Consider the following 24,032-nt stretch of genomic DNA (forward strand, 5'->3'; position numbering starts at 1 on the left):
CTTATTTCTATGAAAGGAGATAGAATATTGCCAAAATAAAAATGATAGTATTCATATTTTAATTTTTATCTGTATTTTTTCAATAACAGCAAAGCCAAAGGAGTACCCCTGAGTTGGAAAGACAGAGAGCTGTGTACCATCTAGCTACTAGGCTCGTTCAAACTGCTCGAAACTCTCAATTGGACCCAGACAGTTTACGAACATATTTAAGTAATCTCAAAAAGAAGTATGAAGCAGATTTTCCCAGGGCTGAACAAGTTTCAGGAAACACTGAAGAATAATAACAACTTACATCTTATACTAATCAAATAATATGTCTTAATATGAGGAACCTAGAATTCATTTTTCCCAAGAGCAAAAGAAAGTAATATTTGCTAAATTTTGTATTTTAATTGAAAATTACATTATATTAACCCATGAATTATCATCTATATGTTCTATATAAGAAAATATTTGTTATATAACTTAAAAAATGAGAACTATTTAAAGAACTGATTATGTTAGAAAAAAAGTCTAACGTGACGCTTTTTTCTCATTTATGAAACTTCATGTTAAGTTTATTTATATTTACAAGTTGTGGTTTAAAATGTTATCATAAATAGTTTAGCTAAAAGAAATCTTTCTTTGCAGGTCTGAAAACTTAGGTGAGGTTTTCTTTTACACTGTTATTCAGAAGGAATATTTCTTTTACATTCTTATTATGACTCAATGATTTCTTAATTAATACCCACAAATTCCAACACTGGATGCTTCTGAATGTCTTAGAATGATACCGAGAATTTTAAAGTATTCTTTTTGGCATTCAGTATAGTTCTAAAGGGTGAAATTCAGCAAATAGACATGTTGTAACTCAGAGAGTGTTTCTGCAAGGAGTAGTTACCAAATAGGCAGGTGTTCCATTTTCTACTCACCAACTTCTTCTCTTTTCCCATTTCCAAATTTTCATTTTTGACCATCTTTTTTAGGTGAGTAAACAAGGCAGCAGAAAGGTAATATTGATATGTTTGCCTTAATTGTTGGTTCACAAGGGAGCATTTTATAAAATTGTGTTTCCACAGGCATGTGGCTCACACCACCTTTTAGAATTAACCAAAAGGTTATTCTGGTTTTATAAATGGACAAAAGAAAATGGAAAACCATCAGTTGTTCAGTAACTGCAAAGAGCTGTTGTCTTCTCAAACACCTTATTTCTATAGTTCCATCTCAGTAGAAGACTTATTCACATAATCTCAGCCCAAAGGCCTACGATAGGGAAATTACTCTTGGAAACTTAAGTATCTGGAACTCAGGGTATACATTCAGTAAGCTGCAAGTTTCATAGTTATTTGTATTACTGTGAATTACTATTACAAAAAATTGTTCACAGACTGATTAGGGCCCTATTTTTTGTTAATATATACATATTTTATTTTATAAAATGTAATACTAATATTTTTGACTTTATTCAGCATTCTAAGTACATATTAGCTGCCAGATATATTGAAAAAGTTATAATTTGAATGACACATAATTTTTTGAAAAATAATTGTAAATTAGTGTTAATAATTATGTTAGGTATATACTAAATGTCTTATTAGAGTACTTCTATTTCCTATTCTCATGTTTTAGAAATAGAGCACCACAGTATTTGAATTTGACTATTAGTCACATTTAAATTCACAGCCTTTGAAATGAATTATATTTTATACAGTCGTTCCTAAAAGCAGTTAGATAATTTAGGTTTGTGGCAAATTTCTAGAAGGTACTGAGGAGGAAAAGGGAATGGCGCATTGTTTGGGAGGGCAGGGAAGAAAAGGGAGGAAGCAATAACAGGGAGAAGGGGAGCAGGCTGCAGAAGAAAAACAGGCAAGCAGAGACAGGTGCGAAGTATTAAATATGCTGAATATCATTTACTCAAATGTATTAACTTCCCTTTACATTTAACCCCAATATTAAATTCCACCAGACTTTTAAGAAATTCTTCATCATCATTCTGCAGCTTTTGATGCAAAAACTGCAGCCAACAGATTAATCCCTTTTATTTTAGATTTGGAATACTGAAATAAAAATGGGTTTATATCTTCTTAAAATTAAATACTTTTTCTTCAGTCATTTTGTGTGTTGCCGAAACATATGAAAAAGCAAATCAAAGGCAGATATAATTATAAAGTCATGGTACTATAGGATGGAGGTGAATGCTAGGAAGACAATCCATCCTTTAATTTTCAGGTCTATTTGCTCTACTCTTCAGTACCTCTTCGCCTTTGCCTTTCTCTAAAATTATAGATCATTATCTTATAATTCAGTCTTTTAAGATAAATGTCCATAATGATTTAGCAAACTCCTTGAATTTCCACCTCAAAGCCATTCTTTTAGTCTGTTCCACCTTTCTCCTCACATAAAGTAATCTTCAAGTCTAGGAGTACGGTATATGGGAATAGAGGAAAAGGGCAGCTTATCCTCATGCCTAGGAAGTAATACATTTGTTTATTTTTAAATTTGCATAACTGTAAAATTAAATCTTTTTTGATCTACAATTTTATGAATTTTGGCACATTTATGGATTTGTGGTACTACCACACTCAAGATGCAGAACAGTTCTGTCACCACCAGATGATTCCCTTAGTACTTTCCCTTTGTAGCCAAATTCTTCCCTGACTCCTAACTTTAACCCAGCAATCACTGAGTATGGTTAAGCATTCCCTCCCTATAGTTTTGTTTTTACCAGTCATATAGCATGTAACCTTTTGAGACTGGCTTCTTTTACTAAGCATAATGTACTTTAGAATCTATCCATTTGGTTGTGCCTTTTAATTGCTGCCTGGTATTCCACTGTTTGTATGTACCACAGTTTATCCATTCACTCACTGAAGGACATTTAGGTTTCTAGTTTTTGATGATTATGAATAAAGCTGTGTAAGCATTTGTGTACAGATTTTTGTGTGAGTGTTAAGTTTTAATTTATCTAGGTTAAATAGGAGTGGAATGACCCTGTCATATTGTAAGTGTATATTTAACTTCATGAGAAGCCTGCAGACTCTTTTCCAGAGGGCTTATACCATTTTGCATTCCTGTCAGCCATGTATGAGAGGTCCAGTTGTCCCACATGTTCTTTAGTACTTGGTGTATTGTCAGTTTTTAAATTTTTTTTAGCCATTCTAATAGATATGTGGTGAGTAATGCATTTAAAATATTTTAAAGCTATTCTGATCATTCTTTAGCAAGCAGCGATTTTTTAAAATCTTTCTTTTTCCTAAATTATTTTTTAGCTACTTTTTAGTTTAACCTCTCTGGTAGCACATTTTTTAATCTTTCCCTTCAAGCAAAAGTTTCAGAGTTTGGTAAAAAACTACCAAAAATATAATTCAATAATATTTATTATGGAACAGACTACGTACTAGGTGCTAGGCGCACAAAAGATGTCTGACCTTGAGGTGGGCTTTTCAGGTGTAGTTAAGAAAAAAACACATGTAGTAGGGTTGGAACACCATGTGTTAAGTACGATAATAGAGGAACATAAGGGTAGTAGCACAAAAAATGTTTACAGTTCTTTGTGGGTCAAGGGAGTTTAAAAGGTAGTAAAATAGGTCAAGTGTTCAGGAAGGGAAGAGCACTTTAGATAAGGATCAGCATATGTAAAAACAAAGAGATGTGAAACAGTAACCAGCTTGGTTTAGCTGAGGGATAGAGTGCATATGAGAGAGTGGCAAAAAGATGAAGTAAGGGCTTTATATCAGTTTCTCCTTTAGATGACTGAAGAGTTTTAAGGTCTGTTGCTGGAGAGTGGAAGAGGGTGGTGGTGGTGGTAGTAGAGGAATAACATGATAAGATTTCCATTTTAGAAGGATCATCTGGGTGGTAGCATAAATGGTTTTGGGATGTGTGGTTGAAACCAAGGAGATGAGATAGTTTAAGAAACTCAGTAGTTCAGAAGAGAATTGATTAAGGGTAGAAACAGAATGGAACAGGGGTGTGTGTGTATGTGTAAAGGAGGAGAATGGAGGGGATGGAGTGGCTGGTGGAGGAGAGAAGACATTGATTTGAAAGATATTAAGGAGATTTAGTGCTGATTAACCAGATTTAGCGATTCATGACTTATCCGATTTTTTAGTGAGGGGAAGGTGTTATGGATTGAATTGTGTCCCCTTGAAAAAGATTTGTTAAGTCCTAACCCCCTGTACTTCAATATGTGACCTTATTTGGAAATAGGATCATTTCAAATGTATTGATAATTAGTTAAGATGAGGTCATACTGGAATAAGGTGGACCCCTGATCCAATATGACTGGTGTCCTTATTAGAAGATTGCCATGTGAAGACACAGAGACTCAGGGAGAATACCATGTGAAGGTAGAGGATTGAAGTGATACATCTACAAGGCAAGGAATGCCAAAGATTGCTGGAAAACCACCAGAAATTAGGAAGGATTCCCCTACAGTTTTCAGAGGGTGTGTGGTTGTGCTAACACCTCAGTTTTAGACTTCTGGGCTCCAGAACTGTGAGACAATAAATTACTGTTGTTTTAGCCAGCTAATTTTTGTACTGTGTTATGGCAGCCCTAGCAAATTAATACAGAAGGGAAGAGTTAAATATGATTCTAGGTGGTGATGCCATCAACCATGTTGAGAAATATGGAAATAATAAGAATTCCAGTAGAAGGAAGTTTCAAAGAATTCCCTGACGGTCCAGTGGTTAGGACTCGGCACTCTCACTGCCAGGTTCCCGGGTTTGACCCCTGGTCCGGGAACTAAAATCCCACAAACCGTGTAACATGGCGCCCCCCCCCCCAAAAAGAAGAAAAGTTCCAGAAATTTAGGTTCTGCTTGTTGCCCACTCTCTAGCATAGGTATGAGCCATGTTCAGTAGAAGTGATGACTAGATAAAATTCATTAAGCTCTGTTAGAGTGGATGGAAATTAGGGAATAAATGTAAAAAGATGTGCTAAAATATTTGCCCAGAAGAATCACTTCATCTGGATCAGCAATCTAGTTTTTCTTTATAAGCTAGATTAAGGGTTTTTTTTAACTTTCTTCATGTTAACACATATTTCCAACTAAATTATCATATGCTACTGGTAAAATATTCAAATATTAATACATAGTGTGTTGTTTGAACTCCCTATATACTTATTTATGAGCTTAAAATATGCTCAATCATAATTAAATGTAGTTTAAGTGTAATAAATAAGCATTTCTATAATCCAACCCCGTAATGCAGTTAAGGGGACGAACGTGGAAGGAGAGGAAAAGCAAGTGATCTAGTTATATTGTTACTTGGCTATTTCCATTCTGTTCTTTAGAAAGTTAAATCACACAATTGTTTTGTCTTACTATAGGACCAAAATGAATGCCCTTTTCTTATGAATTGTCAAAATTTTGATAGTCCCCAGATTGCAGATAGTGAGGATGGATACTGTCTACCATACTCTACTTAAATAGATCTAAATGCAGTGATGAGGTGGGGAACAGATTCTCATTGTCAAGGACTGTGAAGTGTCTAAGATTTTTACCTTAACTTGCAAACTAGCAGTTTAGCTTACCATACTGTTTTCTGTCAGAAGACAAAAGACTGGGTCAGAAACGAAGAACTTTATTACTAGTGGCACAGCATGCAACATGAGCTTCTTGTTTGTGTTGGTTCCACGTACCCCCATCCTCTAAGATGTGTAGTTGTCCAGGTAGATGTGCACACAGTGGACTGGTGTTATAGCTGAAGAATCCCAAGCTTGGGAAACACCAGGCTTTTAAAATGAGCTTCAAGCAAACCTCCTTGATCACTTCCCCAGAGGAAGACATTGCCTTTATTATATTAGATATTGAGCAAACCTGACCTCTGCTCAGAGGGAGCCACTATCTCTATCTTCTAAGGCTGCTCACTATACAAACATCCTTAAAAAGATAGTCAAGAGTAAGACAGTTCCTCTGCTCATAAGACAGGTGGAAATATGAGAGACCCATGGAGAATTATCTTCCAGTTCTCATCTTTATGTTGCAACAATTTGACCACATAGTTTTATAGAGAACAGTCTAATACCCTAGATATTCAAAAAGCAAAGAGCTAAAAAATTGTTGTAGAATACATTCTAATTTTTTTAAGATAACAAGTTTCTTTGTAACCAAAGGATATGCAGATTTAACTGATAATAGTTTCATTTTGATGTGATGTTGGGTCAAAATTGTTTCTTTTTTGTATTAAAATGCATATAATTTGGGGTAGATGAAATGGGTGAAGGTGATCAAAAGGTACAAACTTTCAGTTATAAATAAGTCCTGGGCATGTAATGTACAGCATGGTGACTATAGTTAATAATATTGTATTATATATTTGAAAGTTGCTAAGAGAATAGATCTTGAGTTCTCATCACAAGAAAAAAAAACTTGTAACTATGTGTGATTATGGGTGTTAACTAGACTTATTGTGGTGATTATTTCACAGTATATAAATTTATTGAATCATTCTGTTATATACCTGAAACTATTTTGTTTTACACAATTATATCTCATTAAAAAAAATACTGCTGGGCTAGTATTTAGGGGTATCACATACCAAAACACCCAAGCTCCACGTTGTAACTTAAGGCTAATTATGTACAAATATAATCCATTTCTGTCATCCTATTCCCAACACTTTAGCTGACTAATTCTTTAACTTGTGTTATTTGTGACCACGGATGCTACAGAATTATAAATTCTTCTCTCAAGGAAGGGATCACCTCTTAATTTCATTAATTATTCCCTACTACCAAACACAGTGTTTTATTTGCAAAATAACTCAATAAACATTTGTTATTATGGATATAAAATATAAAATAATATTTACCTAACTTAGGACATACTAAAAATAAGAGCTTCAGAGTTAACAATATTAATATGACCAGATTTTCCACAAGTAACAAGAATGCTCTAAGGCCGAAAACAACTTTTAAAAACAGAATAAAAGCATAAATCTAAAATATTTTTTAAATGCAAATAATTTGTTGCACTGTATAGAAAGTTAATGGGTAGAGCCATATGTTAATTTAAAAGTGATTCATTTAGGGTGTCATGTGAAAATATATTTTCTAATGGAATGTTCAATGCAGTAAAAATTGGTGTGAAGTTAATAGTTTATTAACTTCTAAACCATACAACAGTGAGCATCCTTAAAGAATGAAGAAAAAGACGTGCATTAGCTTTCTAAATTCAGGTAGTTCTGTAGACGAACAGGAATAAGAAGTGAAAATATTCCATTTGGGAGCATATTGTTGGTCAGTAGTTGAGCCCTGATGGTTATTCTGCAAAGATGTAATAGTTCACATGGATCTTTGTATCTTGTTGAAGGAATGTAGTCCAGCCAATTTGAAATAATTGGACGTCTTCCTAAACTTAGCTGCATCTAAAGAAAAGGGAAAAGGGAAATTATAAACACTTTAATTGTTTTATTTGAATTCACAAAATGTATCTTAAATTTATTTGACCCTTATAATATTTTTTCTAAAACATTTTCACTTGAGGCAAGAATTTTTACTCCCATTTTATTCTCACAATCATATATAATGTTTAATGTGTCTAAGGACATAAAACATTTCTTACAACAGTGAATCTGTATGTTTTTAATTTTAGACAGATCATACACTTATGGTTTATTCGCTTCTAGCGTAGTGTTGCCAATTTGAGCAGTTTGACTGGAATTATCTAGGAGACTTTAGAAAATATTAATGCTGAGGTTCTACTCCAGAATTTCTGATTTAGTTAGTGTGGTGTTGGGCACAGACAACATAAATCCTAAAAGTTCCACCAGGTGATTCCAGCCATTGTAGAGTAAAACTACATGCTGCTGAATCATGAGAAGACCTAACAAGAGGCCCGTATACATTAAAATAACTTTTTACGTTTTAGATAAGCTACCCTTTTAAAGATTTAGTTCTAGAAGCCAAATGTTATTAGGCTGATTTAGAAGTAAAAGACATTGCTGTGTTATAGAGGTACTTCTCCAGAAGAACCTACACTCTACAGACTACATGACACTTTAACTTAAATGATATATAATTTTTCATTGTTCAGTAAACAATTATTTAAAGAATATCTCATGTATACTCAGCATTGACCTTGGTGCTTGGGATAATTGCTAGACTACGCAAAATACACATAGCCTCTGCAATCACAGAACTGTGGTCTAGAAGTAAAGATATCTAAATGTATATTTACAGTAAAACTGGCAAATGTGGAAATGAAAAGCAGGGTTATTTAGAGTTCTTTAAGCTGGTTTTTATGCCATTTTTCACCTTATTGCTCAATGCTACTTCACTTATTAAGCTGAAATTGATTGGAATCCAGCTTTAACTTCTTTGCCACTCAGGTGATTTTGATCAACTCATTCTCTCCTAGTACTCTTCTATTTTGAGTGTACCTCAGCAATAGCATTCATAGACCTGGTTGAGAATCAATATGCCCTATAAAAATTGTGCAGGACTAACACTGGACAAGGACAAGCAAATTACTAAAGAAGCAAAAAAAATTTTTTTAACATTTTTATTGGAGTATAATTGCTTTACAATGGTGTGTCAGTTTCTGCTGTATAACAAAGTGAATCAGCTATACATATATGTACATCCCCCTATCTCCTCCCTCTTGTGTCTCCCTCCCACCCTCCCTATCCCACCCCTCCAGGTGGACACAAAGCACCAAGCTGGTCTCCCTGTGCTATGTGGCTGCTTCCCACTAGCTATCTATTTTACATTTGGTAGTTTATATATGTTCATGCCACTCTCTCACTTTGTCCCAGCTTACCCTTCCCCCTCCTCGTGTCCTCAAGTCCATTCTCTATGTCTGCATCTTTATTCCTGTCCTGCCCCTAGGTTCTTCAGAACCTTTTTTTTTTTTTATATTCCATATATATGTGTTAGCATACAGTATTTGTTTTTCTCTTTCTGACTTACTTCAGTCTATATGACAGTCTCTAGGTCCATCCACCTCACTACAAATAACTCAATTTCTTTTCTTTTTATGGCTGAGTAATATTCCATTGTATATATAAAGAAGCAAAAAAATTTTTTTTATTTTTTTGTTTTAAAAATTACTTGCCAAGGACTTCTCTGGTGGTCCAGTGGTTAAGAGTCTGCGCTTCCAGTACAGGTGGCGCGGGTTCAATCCCTGGTCAGCGAACTAAACTAAGATTCCACATGCCATGTGGAGCAGTCATAAAAACAAAAACAAAAACAACAAAAAATAGCAAGAAAAATTGGTGCCAGGGCTTCCCTCGTGGCACAGTGGTTAAGAATCTGCCTGCCAAGGCAAGGGACACAGTTTCGAGCCCTGGTCCGGGAAGATCCCACATGCCGCGGAGCAACTAAGCCCGTGTGCCACAACTACTGAGCCTGCACCGTAGAGCCTGTGAATCACAACTACTGAGCCAATGAGCCGCAACTACTGAAGCCCACACACCTAGAGCCTGTGCTTCGCAACAAGAGAAGCCACCACAATAAGTCCGTGGACCACAACCAAGAGTAGCCCCCGCTCGCCACAACTAGAGAAAGCCTATGCGCAGCAACGAAGACCCAATGCAGACAAAAATAGATAAATAAGTTTTTTTGAATGCTTAAAAAAAATTGGTTGCCAAAATAATTTGACGAATTTGCTGTTCTTACAGTTGGCCCAGGCATGGTTGATTGATATGCATTGTTAAAGCTTAAAAAAATTAAAGACCCAGCAGAACTATATATCTTAGGAGTTTATTTCTGAAGTCACACCTTTAAAGATAAGGGAAACTGCTAGATTCCTTGGTACTTTGACTGGTTTAAATTTATAGGAGTAGCTCTCTTTACCTTATGCAGACTTATTTCTTTTTTTTTAATTAATTTTTATTGGAGTATAGTTGCTTTACAATGTCGTGTTAGCTTCTACTGCACAGCAAAATGAAACAGTTATACATATACATATATCCCCTCCATTTAGGACACTACAGTGCATTAAGTAGAGTTCCCTGTGCTGTACAGTATATTCCCATCAGTTGTCTATCTTAGACTTATTTCTTGATACTAATAGACATGATACAATTTGATGCTGAAACTTGCAGTTCATTTTGACAGGATAAACATGCCCTTCATGTGGTTGATTTTTTTTTTAAACCTTATCAAGGAGAAACTCTTCACATTTCTGAGGGATAGATATTTTCAATTGAGCAAATATTTAAAGCCTTTATATTTTCATGCTTAAAATTGTTCAGGAATTTTGAAAAGGAAAATATGTTTCTTGGTATGTGATTATAGTGGAGAGAAATGTAACTTTAATTTTACAATATTCTATTGGAAAAGAAATCTGTTAAAAGTTTAATTTGTTCTGTTTTGTTTTTGTTTTTAAATTTATTTATTTTTGCCTGCGTTGGGTCTTTGTTGCTGTGCGTGGGCTTTCTCTAGTTGCAGTGAGTGGGGGCTACTCTTCGTTGCAGTGCGGTGGCTTCTCTTGTTGCGGAGCACAGGCTCTAGGCTCGTGGGCTCAGTAGTTGTGGTGCACAGGCTTAGTTGCTCTGTGGCATGTGGGATCTTCCCGGACCAGGGCTCAAACCCGTGTCCCCTGCATTGGCAGGCAGATTCTTAACCACTGAGCCACCAGGGAAGCCCTGTTCTGTTTTTGATACATAGAAATCCTAATAAACAGATTATTATGTAATTAGAATGTAATAATAATATACATCTACTTAATAACTACTAAAACTATACTAACTTTTAAAAAATTATTTCATATTTAGAAGACATAAAATTATGAAATAAAAGAGCTAAATGTTCAAGATAATTAGAATTTTGCCTGTTTTTAATTTATAAGCATATACTCAGTGATTCACTGGTTTGATAGATGAAAAATTAACTTTATTCTTGTCTCACAATTTTATCTTAAAATTGATCAATATTTGAGCCCACACCCAAAGTACAATATTTTGCTTACCTCTATTTCCCTGGTTGAAATGACAGAAAGCACTCTGGAACAAAGCACTAAACATGTTTTGGCATCTTCCTGGATGTCTGCCAGTTCATGATCAACCATTATTCTCACTCTTGAGGGGTAGAGCAATATTGTTAACACAATGTTGATAGGTTTTTTTTCTCTTTCTACAATTCCATATTGCAGGAGTATTTTTAAGATATCGGATTGTCTCGTCTGAGCTACGTAAAGTAGAGGTGTGATTCCACTTAATGGGCTTGGACAGTATACTGGTGTGAAAGTTCTGTGAATCAGACAAACAAGAAAAGCCTCATTGAATATAGAATTAAGAAATGTGGTAAAAACTTTGTCTTAACAGTAAAGAGAAAATAATAGTATTATCTTAAATAGTAAATATCTTAAATAACATTAATGTAACTTCTCCTTTATATATAGTATGTCTTAAAAAGAGTTTTCCACTTCGAATCTAGGCCAACCTGAAGGTCAAAAAATAAGAAAACTGTACTACACACTTAAATCCCGTTTACACTTGTAAAAACAAAAAGATTACAATATGTGAAAAGTGTTTAGTTTTAGTAATAGCAATTCTGTTTCTCATTTGAGAAATCCATAGTGATTAGAACTAATATTATGAAACTGATATAGCTCTGGAAAATCTAAAATGAAAAAGAGGGACAGATTTTTTTTCTTTTGCTTTATTAATAGAATAGAATTCTGTGACCCTTTTGTTTTTGTTGTTCTTGATCACGTATCAGGCTTGAGATTTAATTGAGTTTGAAAATTAGACTGAAAAGGAATAAGTGCAACTACCTTAATTCTATTTTTTCACTTTAATAAAATCAGAGTTGGTATTTTCAGGTTGAAGAAATGTAAATTATGATGAGGGTCATATCAGGTCCCTCAAGGACAAAATTTAATTTGCCTTCTTCAGTAGAGTTTTGAGAGTTCTCTGAAATCTTGTTTTTCCTGGAGTGCTGTATGATGGCTGGACTTGAAAATTTCTCCTCCCTTATGACAGAAATGAAAATGTTATTTTTTTCTAATTGTGTATAGTTCTTGCAGTTGTTTCATTTAATAGACATTTATGTTTGCTATTGAATTGGTCACTATATGTAGATAGGACATGGTAGAATCAGCCACAGGGAATTTTGTATTAATTATCAAGCTTTGATTTGGCCAAGTAGACATGGCTTTTAGGATAAAAAAAGGGAAATTTTATTCATGGTCCTTGTCTCTGGAATTCTCTTGATTGATCTAATAAAATACTAATATATTCTGCAGAACAGCATACAAACTATAAATATTAGTTTTGGATAATTATGCCTAGCAAGAAAAGCATTATTCAAAAAGAACTTTAAGATTTCAAATAATTAAGATGGGAGGCAACTTGGTATAGTGCTAAAAACAATAGAGATTTAAAGGTTCTAGGTTCTAGGTTTTAGTTCTCCTAACCAATAAGTCAGCTTCTTTGAGTCTCCATTTCCTCATGCATTTATGTATTCATTTGCTCATCCATTCATTAACTAATTTATTTAACACTGGCTTGTCTAGAGTGTACTGAGTACTAGATATGCAAAGATGAAGGATGTAGTCCTTGATCTCAAGATGCTTATTATAGTCTAGTAAGGGAAACAAACAAGTAATTCAATAAATACAGTACAAGGTGATCATTGCTATGATAGAAACATGCTTGGGGAACTGTAGAAACACCAAGGAGGGACACCTAACTCTACCTGGGTTAGTCATTGCCTGTAGGTTATCCTGGATCTAAGACTTGAAGGTCATAGTAGGTGTTTGGCAATAAAAAGATTGGAAAGAATGTTTCATTTACTAACATAAACCAACACTGGAATATTGTTATGCAAGAACTAGCTATATAAAATACATCATTTGTATTAGATAAGTTCTCTGGTTGAAGTGTATTTGGGGTCCTAGAGACCTCCCATATAGTGATTCTCTTGTCAGGAGCTCAAAAAAGTACAGTTTGAAAATTACTAGACCAACTAGTTTATCTCCAAAGCTTCACTGAGCTCTGAAATGCCAAGATTTTGTGATTAAAAAAAAAAAATAGTGTGGTGCAGTGCAGAATAGTGTTTTAGAAATTAAGAAGTGGGATTTTTGCCATCACTCTACCAGTGGCACTATATATATCCTTCTAACTCTGTATAAAATATATATACACTCTCTCCTGGAGTCATCTCCAGATCAATATTGTTCTGAACATCTCATCTTTTTCACAAATACTTCCAACACATATCCAAAATTGAACTTCTAAACTACTTCTACATTCCCTCTCCTGATTGTTGGTATTCATTTTCCCAAACCACCACTGCATTCAACTCTTTTACATTTCTTTGATTTGTATATGTTCTTCCCTTCCATTTTCAATTCTGGGACAAATCTTACTCATCGTATAAGACCCTGTCTAATAAACTCTATGGCACTTTGTACATAGCTCCATTAAGCTCTTATCATTTTGGACAACTTACTTAATGTCTCTAATATTTCATTTTCTTATCTTCAAAATCAGTGCGTGGGCAAGATAAACTATAAAATTTTAAGTTCTACAGGGCAATACTCTTTGTTTAATACACTTTTATATCCCTAAATGCCTAGAACAATGCTTGGCCCATAGTATATACTCAAATATATGTTCATTGATTTTTTACCATTATCCTGAAAAATATTATTAATTTTAAAGTTATTTTGTAGCTTTTGGGCCTAATCAGAATTTTAGTGAAGTGCAATCATTTAACATTTTCAAAAGCAAGCTAATTTATTTATCTTGTTAACTCTTAAGAAGATATTTGCCTTAAGAGACTTATAAGTATGGGAATTCACGGGACTTAGGGGACAAAAAATACTGTAAGTGGCCCTTGTTAAGATTTAGAGATATTAGTTGATTTTAAGATATTAAGATTGACATTACTGTAGAAGATATTTTGGACCAAAAATGTTGAAAACATAACTAAAACTCAAATAGGTTTAAAATGAGATTCAAAAGTCTAGTCTGTACCCAAATGACATATAATTAATCCTCATGTTTAAAGATCATGTTATTGTAAACCAAAATTTGCTTAATCTGTCCTGACAGTTAATTATTACAGTACTTATATGGATGGAATGAGGCAAGCAAAGCAAGAATCAATTTTTAAATGTGAGGTTAATGAACTGAGCCCTCTGTATCTGAAAACCTGTCATATATGCACTTATGAAATGGGACATAATATTTCCATATAGACATGCAGGGAATGATTCCATTTTGTAGCTATAATAATTATTTCTAAAAATTTTCCTAGCATTTCTCTTCTGGTTTCCAGCTGCCAATTTAATAGACCTTTCTTCATAATAATTTTATCTTTGATATTTGACACACTTGACTTTCTTGAGATGTTTTCCCATGACTCCGTGGGACCATTCTCTTCAAGTTGTGCATCTATCTCTTTGACTATTCATTCTCAACCCTCTTTCACTGATCCCTCTTCCTCTGCCCTCAACATCTAGGTAAAGTAGATGTGGTGTTTTGACGAATTTTCATCTGATTCATTGTTCTCAGGCAATTTTGTCTATGACCATAACATGATAACTACTGTCTGTTAATTTATTCAACAAATACTTACTGAATGCATACTGTATGCCAGGCACCCTTTTGGGTACTTGGGATATATGAGGGAACAAAACAAAGATGCCGCTTTCTTGCTATTATAGTAGTGAGGGATAACAGAGAATACATAACAGAATGAACATAGACAACAAGCCAATTTTATAATATGTTAGAAGGTTTGATAAGTATTCTGGGAAAAAGAAAAAGTAGTGCAGGATAAGAAGTATGGAAGTGCTGGGAAGGTGCAGTGAGGGCATTTCTCAATTTTATTTTTTTATTTTTTTAATTTAAATGCAGTTGACATGCAATATTATAGTGGTTTCAGGTGTATAACATAGTGGTTTGATATTTATACACAATATGAATTGATCACCACAATAATCTATCACCGTACAAAGTTATTACAATATTATTGACTATATTCCCTATGCTGTAAATTACATCCCCATGACCTATTTATTTTATAACTAGAAGTCTGTAACTCTTAATCTCCTTCACCTATTTTTCTCAATTCCATACCACCCCTGCCGTGAAACCAACAGTTTGTATCTGAGTCGGTTTCCTTTTTGTTTTGTTTGTTCATTTGTTTTGTTTTTTAGATTCCACGTGTAAGTGAAATCATACAGTATTTGTTTTTCTCTATCTGACTTATTTCACGTAGCATAATACCCTCTACATCTGTCCATGTTGTCACAAATAGCAAGATTTTATTCTTTTGTATGGTTGAGTAATAATACATTGTATGTATGTATATATGCACAGACACTACTTCTTTATCCATTCATCTATTGATGGATACTTAGGTTGCTTCCATATCATGGCTATTGTAAATAATGCTGCAAGGAACATAGGGGTACATGTATCTTTTTTAATTAGTATTTTCATTTTCTTCACATAAATACCCAGAAGTGGAATTGCTGGATCATATGGTAACTCTATTTTTAATTTTTTTGAGGAAACTACATACTGTTTTCCATAGTGGTTGCACCAATTTACATTCCCACCAACAGTGCACAAGGGTTCCCTTTTCTCTACATCTTCACTAACACTTATTGATTGTCTTTTTGATAATATGTGTTCTGACGGGGGGAGGTGATATCGCATTGTGGTTTTATAAATTTATTTATTTATTTATTTATCTATCTATTTACTTATGGCTGAGTTGGGTCTTTGTTGCTGTTGTTGTGGGCTTTAGAGCGCAGGCTCAGTAGTTGTGGTGCAGGGGCTTAGTTGCTCCACGGCATGTGGTATCTTCCCGGACCAGGGCTCAAACCCATGTCCCTTGCATTGGCAGGCGGATTCTCAACTGCTGCGCCACCAGGGAAGCCCTCATTATGGTTTTAATTTGCAATTCTCTGGTGATTAATGATGTCGAGCATCTTTTCACATATCTATAGGCCATCTGTATGTCTTCCTTGGAAAAAAATACCTATTCAGGTCCCCTGCGCCTCTTTAAATTTGATTTTTATAATATTGAGTTGTATGAGTTCTTTATATGTTTTAGATATTAACCACTGGTTAGATATATTGTTTGCACATAACTCTCCCCACTCAATAGGTTGCCTTTACATTTTTTTTTGATGGTTTCCTTTGCTATCCAAAAGCTTTTTAGTTTGATGTAGTCCCATTCGTTTATTTTTGCTTTTGTTTCCCTTGCCTGAGGATACATATCCAAAAAAATATTGCAAAGACTGAGGTAAAATTGCATACTATGTTTTCATCTAGAAGTTTTATGGTTTCAGGTCTTATATTTAGGTCTGTAACCATTTTGAGTGTATTTTTGTATATGGTGCAAGAAAGTGGTCCAGTTTGATTCTCTTATGTGTAGCTGTCCAGTTTTCCCAACACCATTTATTGAAGACGTTGTCTTTTCCCCGTTGTATATTCTTGCCTCCATTGTTATAAATTGATTAACCATATAAGCATGGGTTTACTTTTGGACTCTCTATTCTGTTCCATTGATCTATGTGTCTGTTTTTGTGCCAGTACTATATACTTTTGATGACTATAGCTTTGTAGTATAGTTTGAAATCAGGGAGCATGATACCTCCAGCTTTGTTCTTCTTTATCAAGATTGCTTTGGCTGTTCATGGTCTTTCAAGATTCCATACAAATTTTAGGATTATTGGTTTCAGTTTCATGAAAAATACCATTGTTATTCTGATAGGGATTGCATTGAATCTGTAGATTGCTTTAGGTAGTTTGGACATTTTAACTGTTAATTCTTTGAATCCATGAGCATGGTATATCTTTCCATTTATTTCATCAATATCTTCAATTTCTTTCCTCAATATCTTATAGGGTTTTTTGTGGTAAGTTTATTTATTTATTTATTTTGGCTGCGTTGGCTCTTTGTTGCTGCACACAGGCTTTCTCTAGTTGCAGCAAGAGGGGGCTACTCTTCGTTGCAGTGTGCAGGCTTCTCATTGCAGTGGCTTCTCTTGTTGTGGAGCACTGGCTCTAGGTGCTAGGGCTTCAGTAGTTGTGGCTGGTGGGCTCAGTAGTTGTGACTTGCAGGCTCAGTAGTTGTGGCGCACAGGCTTAGTTGCTCCGCGGCATGTGGGATCTTCCGAGACCAGGGCTCAAACCCGTGTCCCCTGCATTGGCAGGCAGATTCTTAACCACTGGACCACCAGGGAAGTCCCAATATCTTATTTTCAGAGTACAGGTCTTTCACCTCCTTGGTTAAATTTATTGCGAGATGTTTTATTCTTTTTATACAATTATAGATGGGATTGTTTTCTTAATTTCTCTTTCTGATAGTTGCTAACATTTAGAAATGCAATAGATTTCTGTATTGATTTTGTATCCTGCAAGTTTACTGAATTCGTTTATTAGTTCTAATAATTTTTTGGTGGACTCTTTAGGGTTTTCTCTATATAGTATCATGTCATCTGCAAATACTGACGGTTTTACTTTTTTCTTTCCAATTTTTCCAATTTTGTCTCTTTTTCTTGTTTGATTTGCTGTGGCTAGGACTTCCAATACTATGTTGAATAAAAGTGGTGATAGTGGGCATCCTTTTCTTGTTCCTGATCTTAGAGGAAAAGCTTGCAGGTTTTCAATTGAATAATATGTTAACAATGAGTTTATCATATATAGCCTTTATTATGTTGAGGTATGTTCCCTCTATACCCACTTTATTAAGAGTTTATATCATAAATGGATGTTGAATTTTGTCAAATGTTTTTTCTGCCTCTATTGAGATGATTATATGGTGTTATTTTTTGTTTTGTTAATGTGGTGTATCAGGTTGATTGATTTACACATATCAAACCATTCTTGCATCCCTGGGATAAATTCTACTTGATCATGGTGTATATCCTTTTAATGTATTGTTGAATTCGGTTTGTTATTCTTTTGTTGAGGATGTTTGCATCTGTGTTCATCAGGGATATTGGCCTGTAATTTTATTTTATTTAATTATTTTTTTCAAAGTGCGTTTATCTGCCTTTGGTATCAGGCTAATGTGGGCCTCATAGAATGAGTTCGGGAGCATTCCTTCCTTTTCAATTTTTTGGATGGTTTGAGAAGGATTAAGTCTTCTTTGAATGTTTGGTAGAATTCATGAAAGTGTCTGGCATTTTCAAATTTTAAATAGGATTATAGGAGAGGGCTCTACTGAAATGTGACATTAGGTAAAGAAGAAGGAGATGAAGAAGTTAGCCATTTGGCCATTTAAGAACCCTAAGGCAGGAGAGTGTGCCTGGGGTGGTGAAGGAAGAGTAAGGGAGGCTGTGTGGCTAAAAGTGTGAAAAGGGTGAGGGGTAGTAGGAAATGAGGACAGAGGTAATGGGATGTCACATCGTATAAAGCCTTGCAGATCACTGTAAGAACTTCATCTTTTACTCTAAATGGAATGGAAGAGCCACTGGAGATCTTGAGTAAAAAAAACAGCACGATCTCACCTTTATTGAGAATTTGTTATTATTGAGAATTTGTTATGGGATAGAAGGAGAGAAATCACTTAGCTTAGGTGATAACAGTGGAGATGATCAAATTCTGTATATTGTTTAAAGGTAGACTCAGCAGATGTCCTGACAGACTAAGATGTGCAATGTAAAAGAGAGACATCAAGGATGACACTACATAATAGCCACCTACTGCACATCTTTACCTGGATATCCCTTAGGCAATGCAAACACATGCATCCAAAACTGACTTTGTAGTCTCTTGTAATAATTTTGATAGATTTGTGGCATGACCATTGTGGTAGACTGAAATAGCCTCTCAGTATGGCAAAAGGGATTTGCAGATGTAATTAGGATAAGGATCTTGAGGTGCGAGATTATCCAGGTGGGCCCAGTATAATCACAAGAGTCCTTATAAGAGATGTCAGAGAATGATAGAAGCAGAGCCAGTGAAGGAGATAGGAGTGCAGTGTTGGCTTTGAAGATGGAGGAAGAGACCATGAACCAAGGAATGTAGGCAGCTCTAGAAGCTGGCAAAGGCAGCTAGAGCATCTAGCTAGAGCCCTCTAAGGCTCTCCCTTAGAGCCTCCAGAAGGAACCCGCCCTGTGACATCTTGATTTTAGCCCTTGTAGCCTCATTTTGGACTCTGACCTTCAGAACTATAAAATAATAAATTTATATTATTTTAAGCCACTAAGTTTGTGGCAGCTTTGTTACAGCAGCAAAAGGAAGCTAATACAATCATCAATGAGTCTCAAAATTTAGAAATCTGAAGAGTAACTCTTCTCTTTCAGTTTCTACTTCTAATCACCTACTGTAATGCCTGGTTATTCTATTTAGTAATATCTCTCCTTTTCTTTTTCTCTTATTGCTATTGTTTTTAGTTTAAGTCCTCATTATAATTTACCTAGGGATTGGGGGGGATGGTGGTAGAGCAGATTATTTCTTCCCCCAAAACTATTATAAGTACACATGTAATCTTAGTTAGCACACTGGGCATGCTATGCAAATTCAGTTTCAAGCACCTCGTCTAGCCACCTCCCTCTTTTCAATCAGATTGCTTCCCTCAACCCTTCCTCTACAGAAATTCTGGACCTGCCATTTTACCTGGAGTGTTTGAGCAGTCTACTAACTAGTCTCCCTAATTCTAGCTGCACCCTCCCTTACCACAGTCCAGTCTTCAAATGGGAGCTGATGAATCTTTTCATACTCTGAGTCTGAAAAGACCTTCACTGATTGGGCATCACCCGTGGTATCAATTTCAAATTCCTTGGTATGGCCTACAAAGGTCCTTCAAGGGCTCTCTTTTAGGCCTTATCTGTCACTATTACCTGATTTCCATCTCACTCTCTAGCAATTGCTGAATTGCCTGTAGTCACTGGGTACAACATGTTTGTATCTCTCTTGGCTTTAGTCAGCCTCTCTCTGCCTAGATTACATTTCTTCAAGGGAAAGACAGGGAAACTTCTTTTTACATTTTAAAAATAAATTTAAGACATCACCTCTTCTAAAGTGCCTTCTCAGATACCTGCTGCTCCCCAATATTAACGATGTCCTCTGTTCCTTCTACCTCTATATGCTTCTATTTTTGAACTTATAGTATAATTATAATTTTTTATGGCTTACGTACTAGTCTGTGAGCTCTCCAAAATCAGGAAATATGTCTACTTTGTTTTTGTTATCCTCAGCAAATAACACAGTGCCTGGTACTTAGAAAATGCTTAATAAATGATTATTGTTATTTTAACTGAATGATGTCATCTCTCTTTATCCACTTACAGTCTACCATACTGTGGCATTTATTTTTGCAGGTTTATTGCAAAAATGAGCAAACTTAAGTTCCTTTCTCTCATTAATTCTGTCTCTTCTCCTCCAGAGACCTATCTAGACACTTCATTATTGGATTAGCGAAATTATCAAACTGGAGTGTATACAGGGGAAGGTGACCAAAGAATCATGCTGCTATGGAAATAAAGAACAACAGATAATAGTAAACATAAGGTATTCATTATGGGAACATAATAGCTATGTTCAAATATTTGAGAGGTTTTCATACAGGACAGAGAATGAGTAGACTTTGTACTCTATATCTCTGGGGGCAGAGTTGGAGAAATGGAGACAGAATTCAGTGCACTATGAGGAAGAAGAATCTAATAAAGCTGTATAAAAATTCACTTTTTCATCCAACACAATCTTCATTAACCACTTGCTGTGTATCTGCATAGTTCTAGACATGAGGATTCAAAGCTGAAGCAATAGTCAAAGTTCCTCCTTTCATGGAGCTTACTTTTAGCAGGAGTAGACAGTGGACAACCAATTTGTGGTTGGAATATAGTGTTCAAGGGGGAGAATGACATGAGATTAGAATTCGGGAGATTGGATTTGGGGACATATCATATGGGAGGGTTTTTTTTTGTTTTTTAAAATTTTTGGCTGCGTTGGGTCTTTGTTGCTGCGCGTGGGCTTTCTCTAGTTGCGGCGAGCCGGGGCCACTCCTCGTTGGGGTGTGCGGGCCTCTCACTGCGGTGGCCTCTCCTGCTGCAGAGCATGGGCCCTAGGCGCATGGGCCTCGGTAGCTGTGGCCCACGGGCCCAGTTGCCCTGCAGCACGTGGGACCCCCCGGACCAGGACTCGAACCCGTGTCCCCTGCATTGGCAGGCAGACTCTCAACCACTGCACCACCACAGAAGTCCCCATATGGGAATTTTTAAAAATGGGTATTGAGTTTGAATTTTATTTCATCTGTAACAGGAAAACTTTGGATGATTTTAAGCGTGGGTGGTATGACCTATTTTACATTTTTATAAGGTCACTCAGGCTTCTGAGTCAAGAATGGATTGTAAGAGGGAAGAGTGGAAGCTGGAAGACTCTTTAGGAGTCTATTGGAGTTGTCTAGGCAAGAGACAATGGTGGCTTCACCTAGGTTAGAAACAGAGAAGATGAAAAGTATAACTAATTGTTACATATTTTAGAGATAAAATAAAAAAGATTTGCTGATGTGTTGTGAAAGAAAGAGAAGAAGCAAGCATAAATCCTAGATTTTTGGCCTGAGCAACAGAGGCCATTAATCAAGTGCAGGATTCAGGAGAAGGAGCAAGTTGGCAGGTAGAGTGTGAGTAAGATCAGTGTTCTGTTTTGATTCTGTTAAATTTGAGATGCTCTGTGGAGATGTTGAGCAGACAGCCTCATATAGGAGGAGTCTGGAGCTCAGAGGAGAGCTCATGGCTGGAGATAAAGATGTGGGAGTCATTGGCATATCGTAATATTTAAAGTCACGGGACTGGGTAAAATCTTTGAGGGAAAATGAGTGGCTAGGAAAGAGAAGGGTCCCTGGCAAAGGAATGATTTACCTCAGGAAATAGTTAACTCACTACTACTAGAGTTGTTCAGTCAGAGACCAGATGAGCACCAACCAGAGATGCACTCTGGGAGTTGCTGCCCAGGAAGAGGGTTAAGGGAGGTTTGCTAATGAATTCTTAGGTTCCATCTGAATTTAAAATTCTGCGAATCTGAAAGATCCTAAAGATATTGTGGTATGTAGAATTGGCCTGTAATGTGTTTTACCTTGTGGATGCATCTAAGTCAAAATCTGTTAATCTTCAAACAGTTTATTAAGACAGTTTTTAATGGCACTCTATCATATCCCACCCTATGTTTTTCTTTCATTTTCCTTTCATTCCTTTCAGTTTTCCCTTCTTGCCCCTCATTAATCTTTTTTTTTAACTTATCCTCTCTTCCTTTGTTTTACTTCATTTTTCTTTCCCATGGGCCTGCCAGGGATACACATAGGCACTACTTAACCCAGCTAGTGACACTCAGTGTTAGAAGCTGCTGATGTCTGCTATAGTTACAAATATAATGGTCGTAAAACAACCAAAAAGTACTATTTGGGGTTTTATTTATTGATATTGAAGACTTCAGCTCTCAGTTTTTGTACTTGGGTTATCATTAAGGAAAGTAATCCAGTGGTTCTCCGTCACCACAGTGATACACAATCAAGAAAACAACTCTGCTTCAGGCAGAATCTAAATCGGTTTAGTCTTAAACTGATCTTATCTGTCTTGTTTTTCACTGAATACATGGTTCTATCATCATACCTAGTACAGTGCCTCATGCATAGTAAGGTGATAAGTACTTTGTTGAATGAATGAATAAATGCACATCTGTTCTAATCAAACTAATACCTAAAACCAAAGAGTAAATTGCAGTTAGTGCAAACTAAGTAACTTTAAAATCTGTATTACAGACTACAACGAGGTCATCTTGGACATTTTATTCTAAGATCCTCAGTAGTATTCATTAGCTAGATTGACATGTTCAGACAATGTGAAAATTTGGTTCTATAGCAGATTGAATCAGGTATTTGACTTTCACTGTGTTCAATTATGGAGAATTTGGAGTCAAATTTATAATGTTTAACATAAAAATAGGGAATTATTATGTTTAACAAGTATGACCAAGTGGATATGTGTGTATATCCTGAATTATACTTCGAAAGTCAATTTAGATAGTTTATAGATAAACGTTCTCAGTATTCTCAAAAAGAAGAGATCACAGTATTACAAAAAACAATGTCCTCGACTAGTTACAGAAATCTAGGTTGTGTAACACTGCATTACCTTGAACATTTACATATAAGTTTTATAGAGCAAACCACTAGTAATTTATTGGTACATAATAATTTACATATAGGTAAAATTTTATTGAATAAATAATGAAGGAATGAACAAATGAATGAGCAATCAACAGCATTCTTTATCCATATGTAGTCAGTATGCATATACATTTTAGAAAAAAAGTAGTATATCCTCCTAAAGAGAAATTTGCTCCTTTTATGTTTTCAACATAAACATATAGATTATTACCTCCATATCAGTGCCAGGTTACAACTTCTGTCTTGAACATAGTCTTTTGTCCTCTTGAGGAGCAATTCCACAAAGTCAGGATTACCTTTTCTGGCGAAAACCCAGTACAGAATTGTATTCACACATATGTCAGTAAATTCAAAATTAAAATTTAGTTTGAAACAGTATCTTGATTTTTCCACAAATGCAATATAATCTGTGAGTAGTATATCAAATTGATCCAAGTCACTGTACCTCAGAATTTTTGCGTGTTCTGTAAATCCTGGGTTCATAACAGTGATATCCCCACTGACCCCAAAACTGCAAGGATGGTCTTTTAATTTTGTCAATGAGATCGCAGAATATATTGCTTCATGGACAAGAAGTCTTTTGACATAATTTAGAAGACTTACTCATTGCTACTTAAGGCAACGATATAGAAATAAAATCACAGGAAGTCATACTGTAATCCTTGAGTTACGTATTTTGATAATGTGGTAGGCTTGACTCTACAAACAGGAAGTGCTCTTTAAACTGTAGCCAGGAAAAAGTATCATGTGAAATATTACCATCAAGTACTGGATGACATCACAATAGATGGAGATCTGTCATCAGCATAGGTCAGAAATTTGGGATAGTATATGTAACTGGTGACCTTTGAGAAAGACATACTGGACAGAAGTGGCACATGGGAGAGCTAAGATATAATATTTTTAACTTTCTAAGAATTCAACTTAAGCTAGTATGTATGTTTATCAAGTGCTAAAAGCACAGTCTA

General features: G+C 35.4%; 2 protein-coding genes across 2 annotated transcripts in view; one reads left to right on the plus strand and one right to left on the minus strand.

Moving 5' to 3' along the window:
- MSH4 (mutS homolog 4) overlaps positions 1 to 281 on the plus strand; it is a gene marked incomplete at both ends in the record, with an annotated part of 92,548 nt that extends 92,267 nt beyond the window's left edge. Inside the window, one exon of the mRNA XM_079697683.1 lies at positions 90 to 281. Coding sequence (XP_079553809.1) covers positions 90 to 281 — 192 coding nt within the window. The remainder of the gene's footprint in view (positions 1 to 89) is intronic.
- Positions 282 to 7,145: 6,864 nt separating this feature from the next.
- On the minus strand, positions 7,146 to 23,671 carry ASB17 (ankyrin repeat and SOCS box containing 17; the record flags this gene model as incomplete). Its single annotated transcript, XM_079696710.1, is given in 5 exon segments — positions 7,146 to 7,352; positions 10,898 to 11,177; positions 23,276 to 23,524; positions 23,526 to 23,626; positions 23,630 to 23,671. Coding segments are annotated over 5 exon segments (879 nt in total).
- Between the last annotated feature and the right edge of the window lie 361 nt (positions 23,672 to 24,032).

This window comes from Hyperoodon ampullatus (genome assembly GCF_949752795.1).
Source record: "Hyperoodon ampullatus genome assembly, chromosome: 2".
Lineage (NCBI taxonomy): Eukaryota > Metazoa > Chordata > Mammalia > Artiodactyla > Ziphiidae > Hyperoodon > Hyperoodon ampullatus.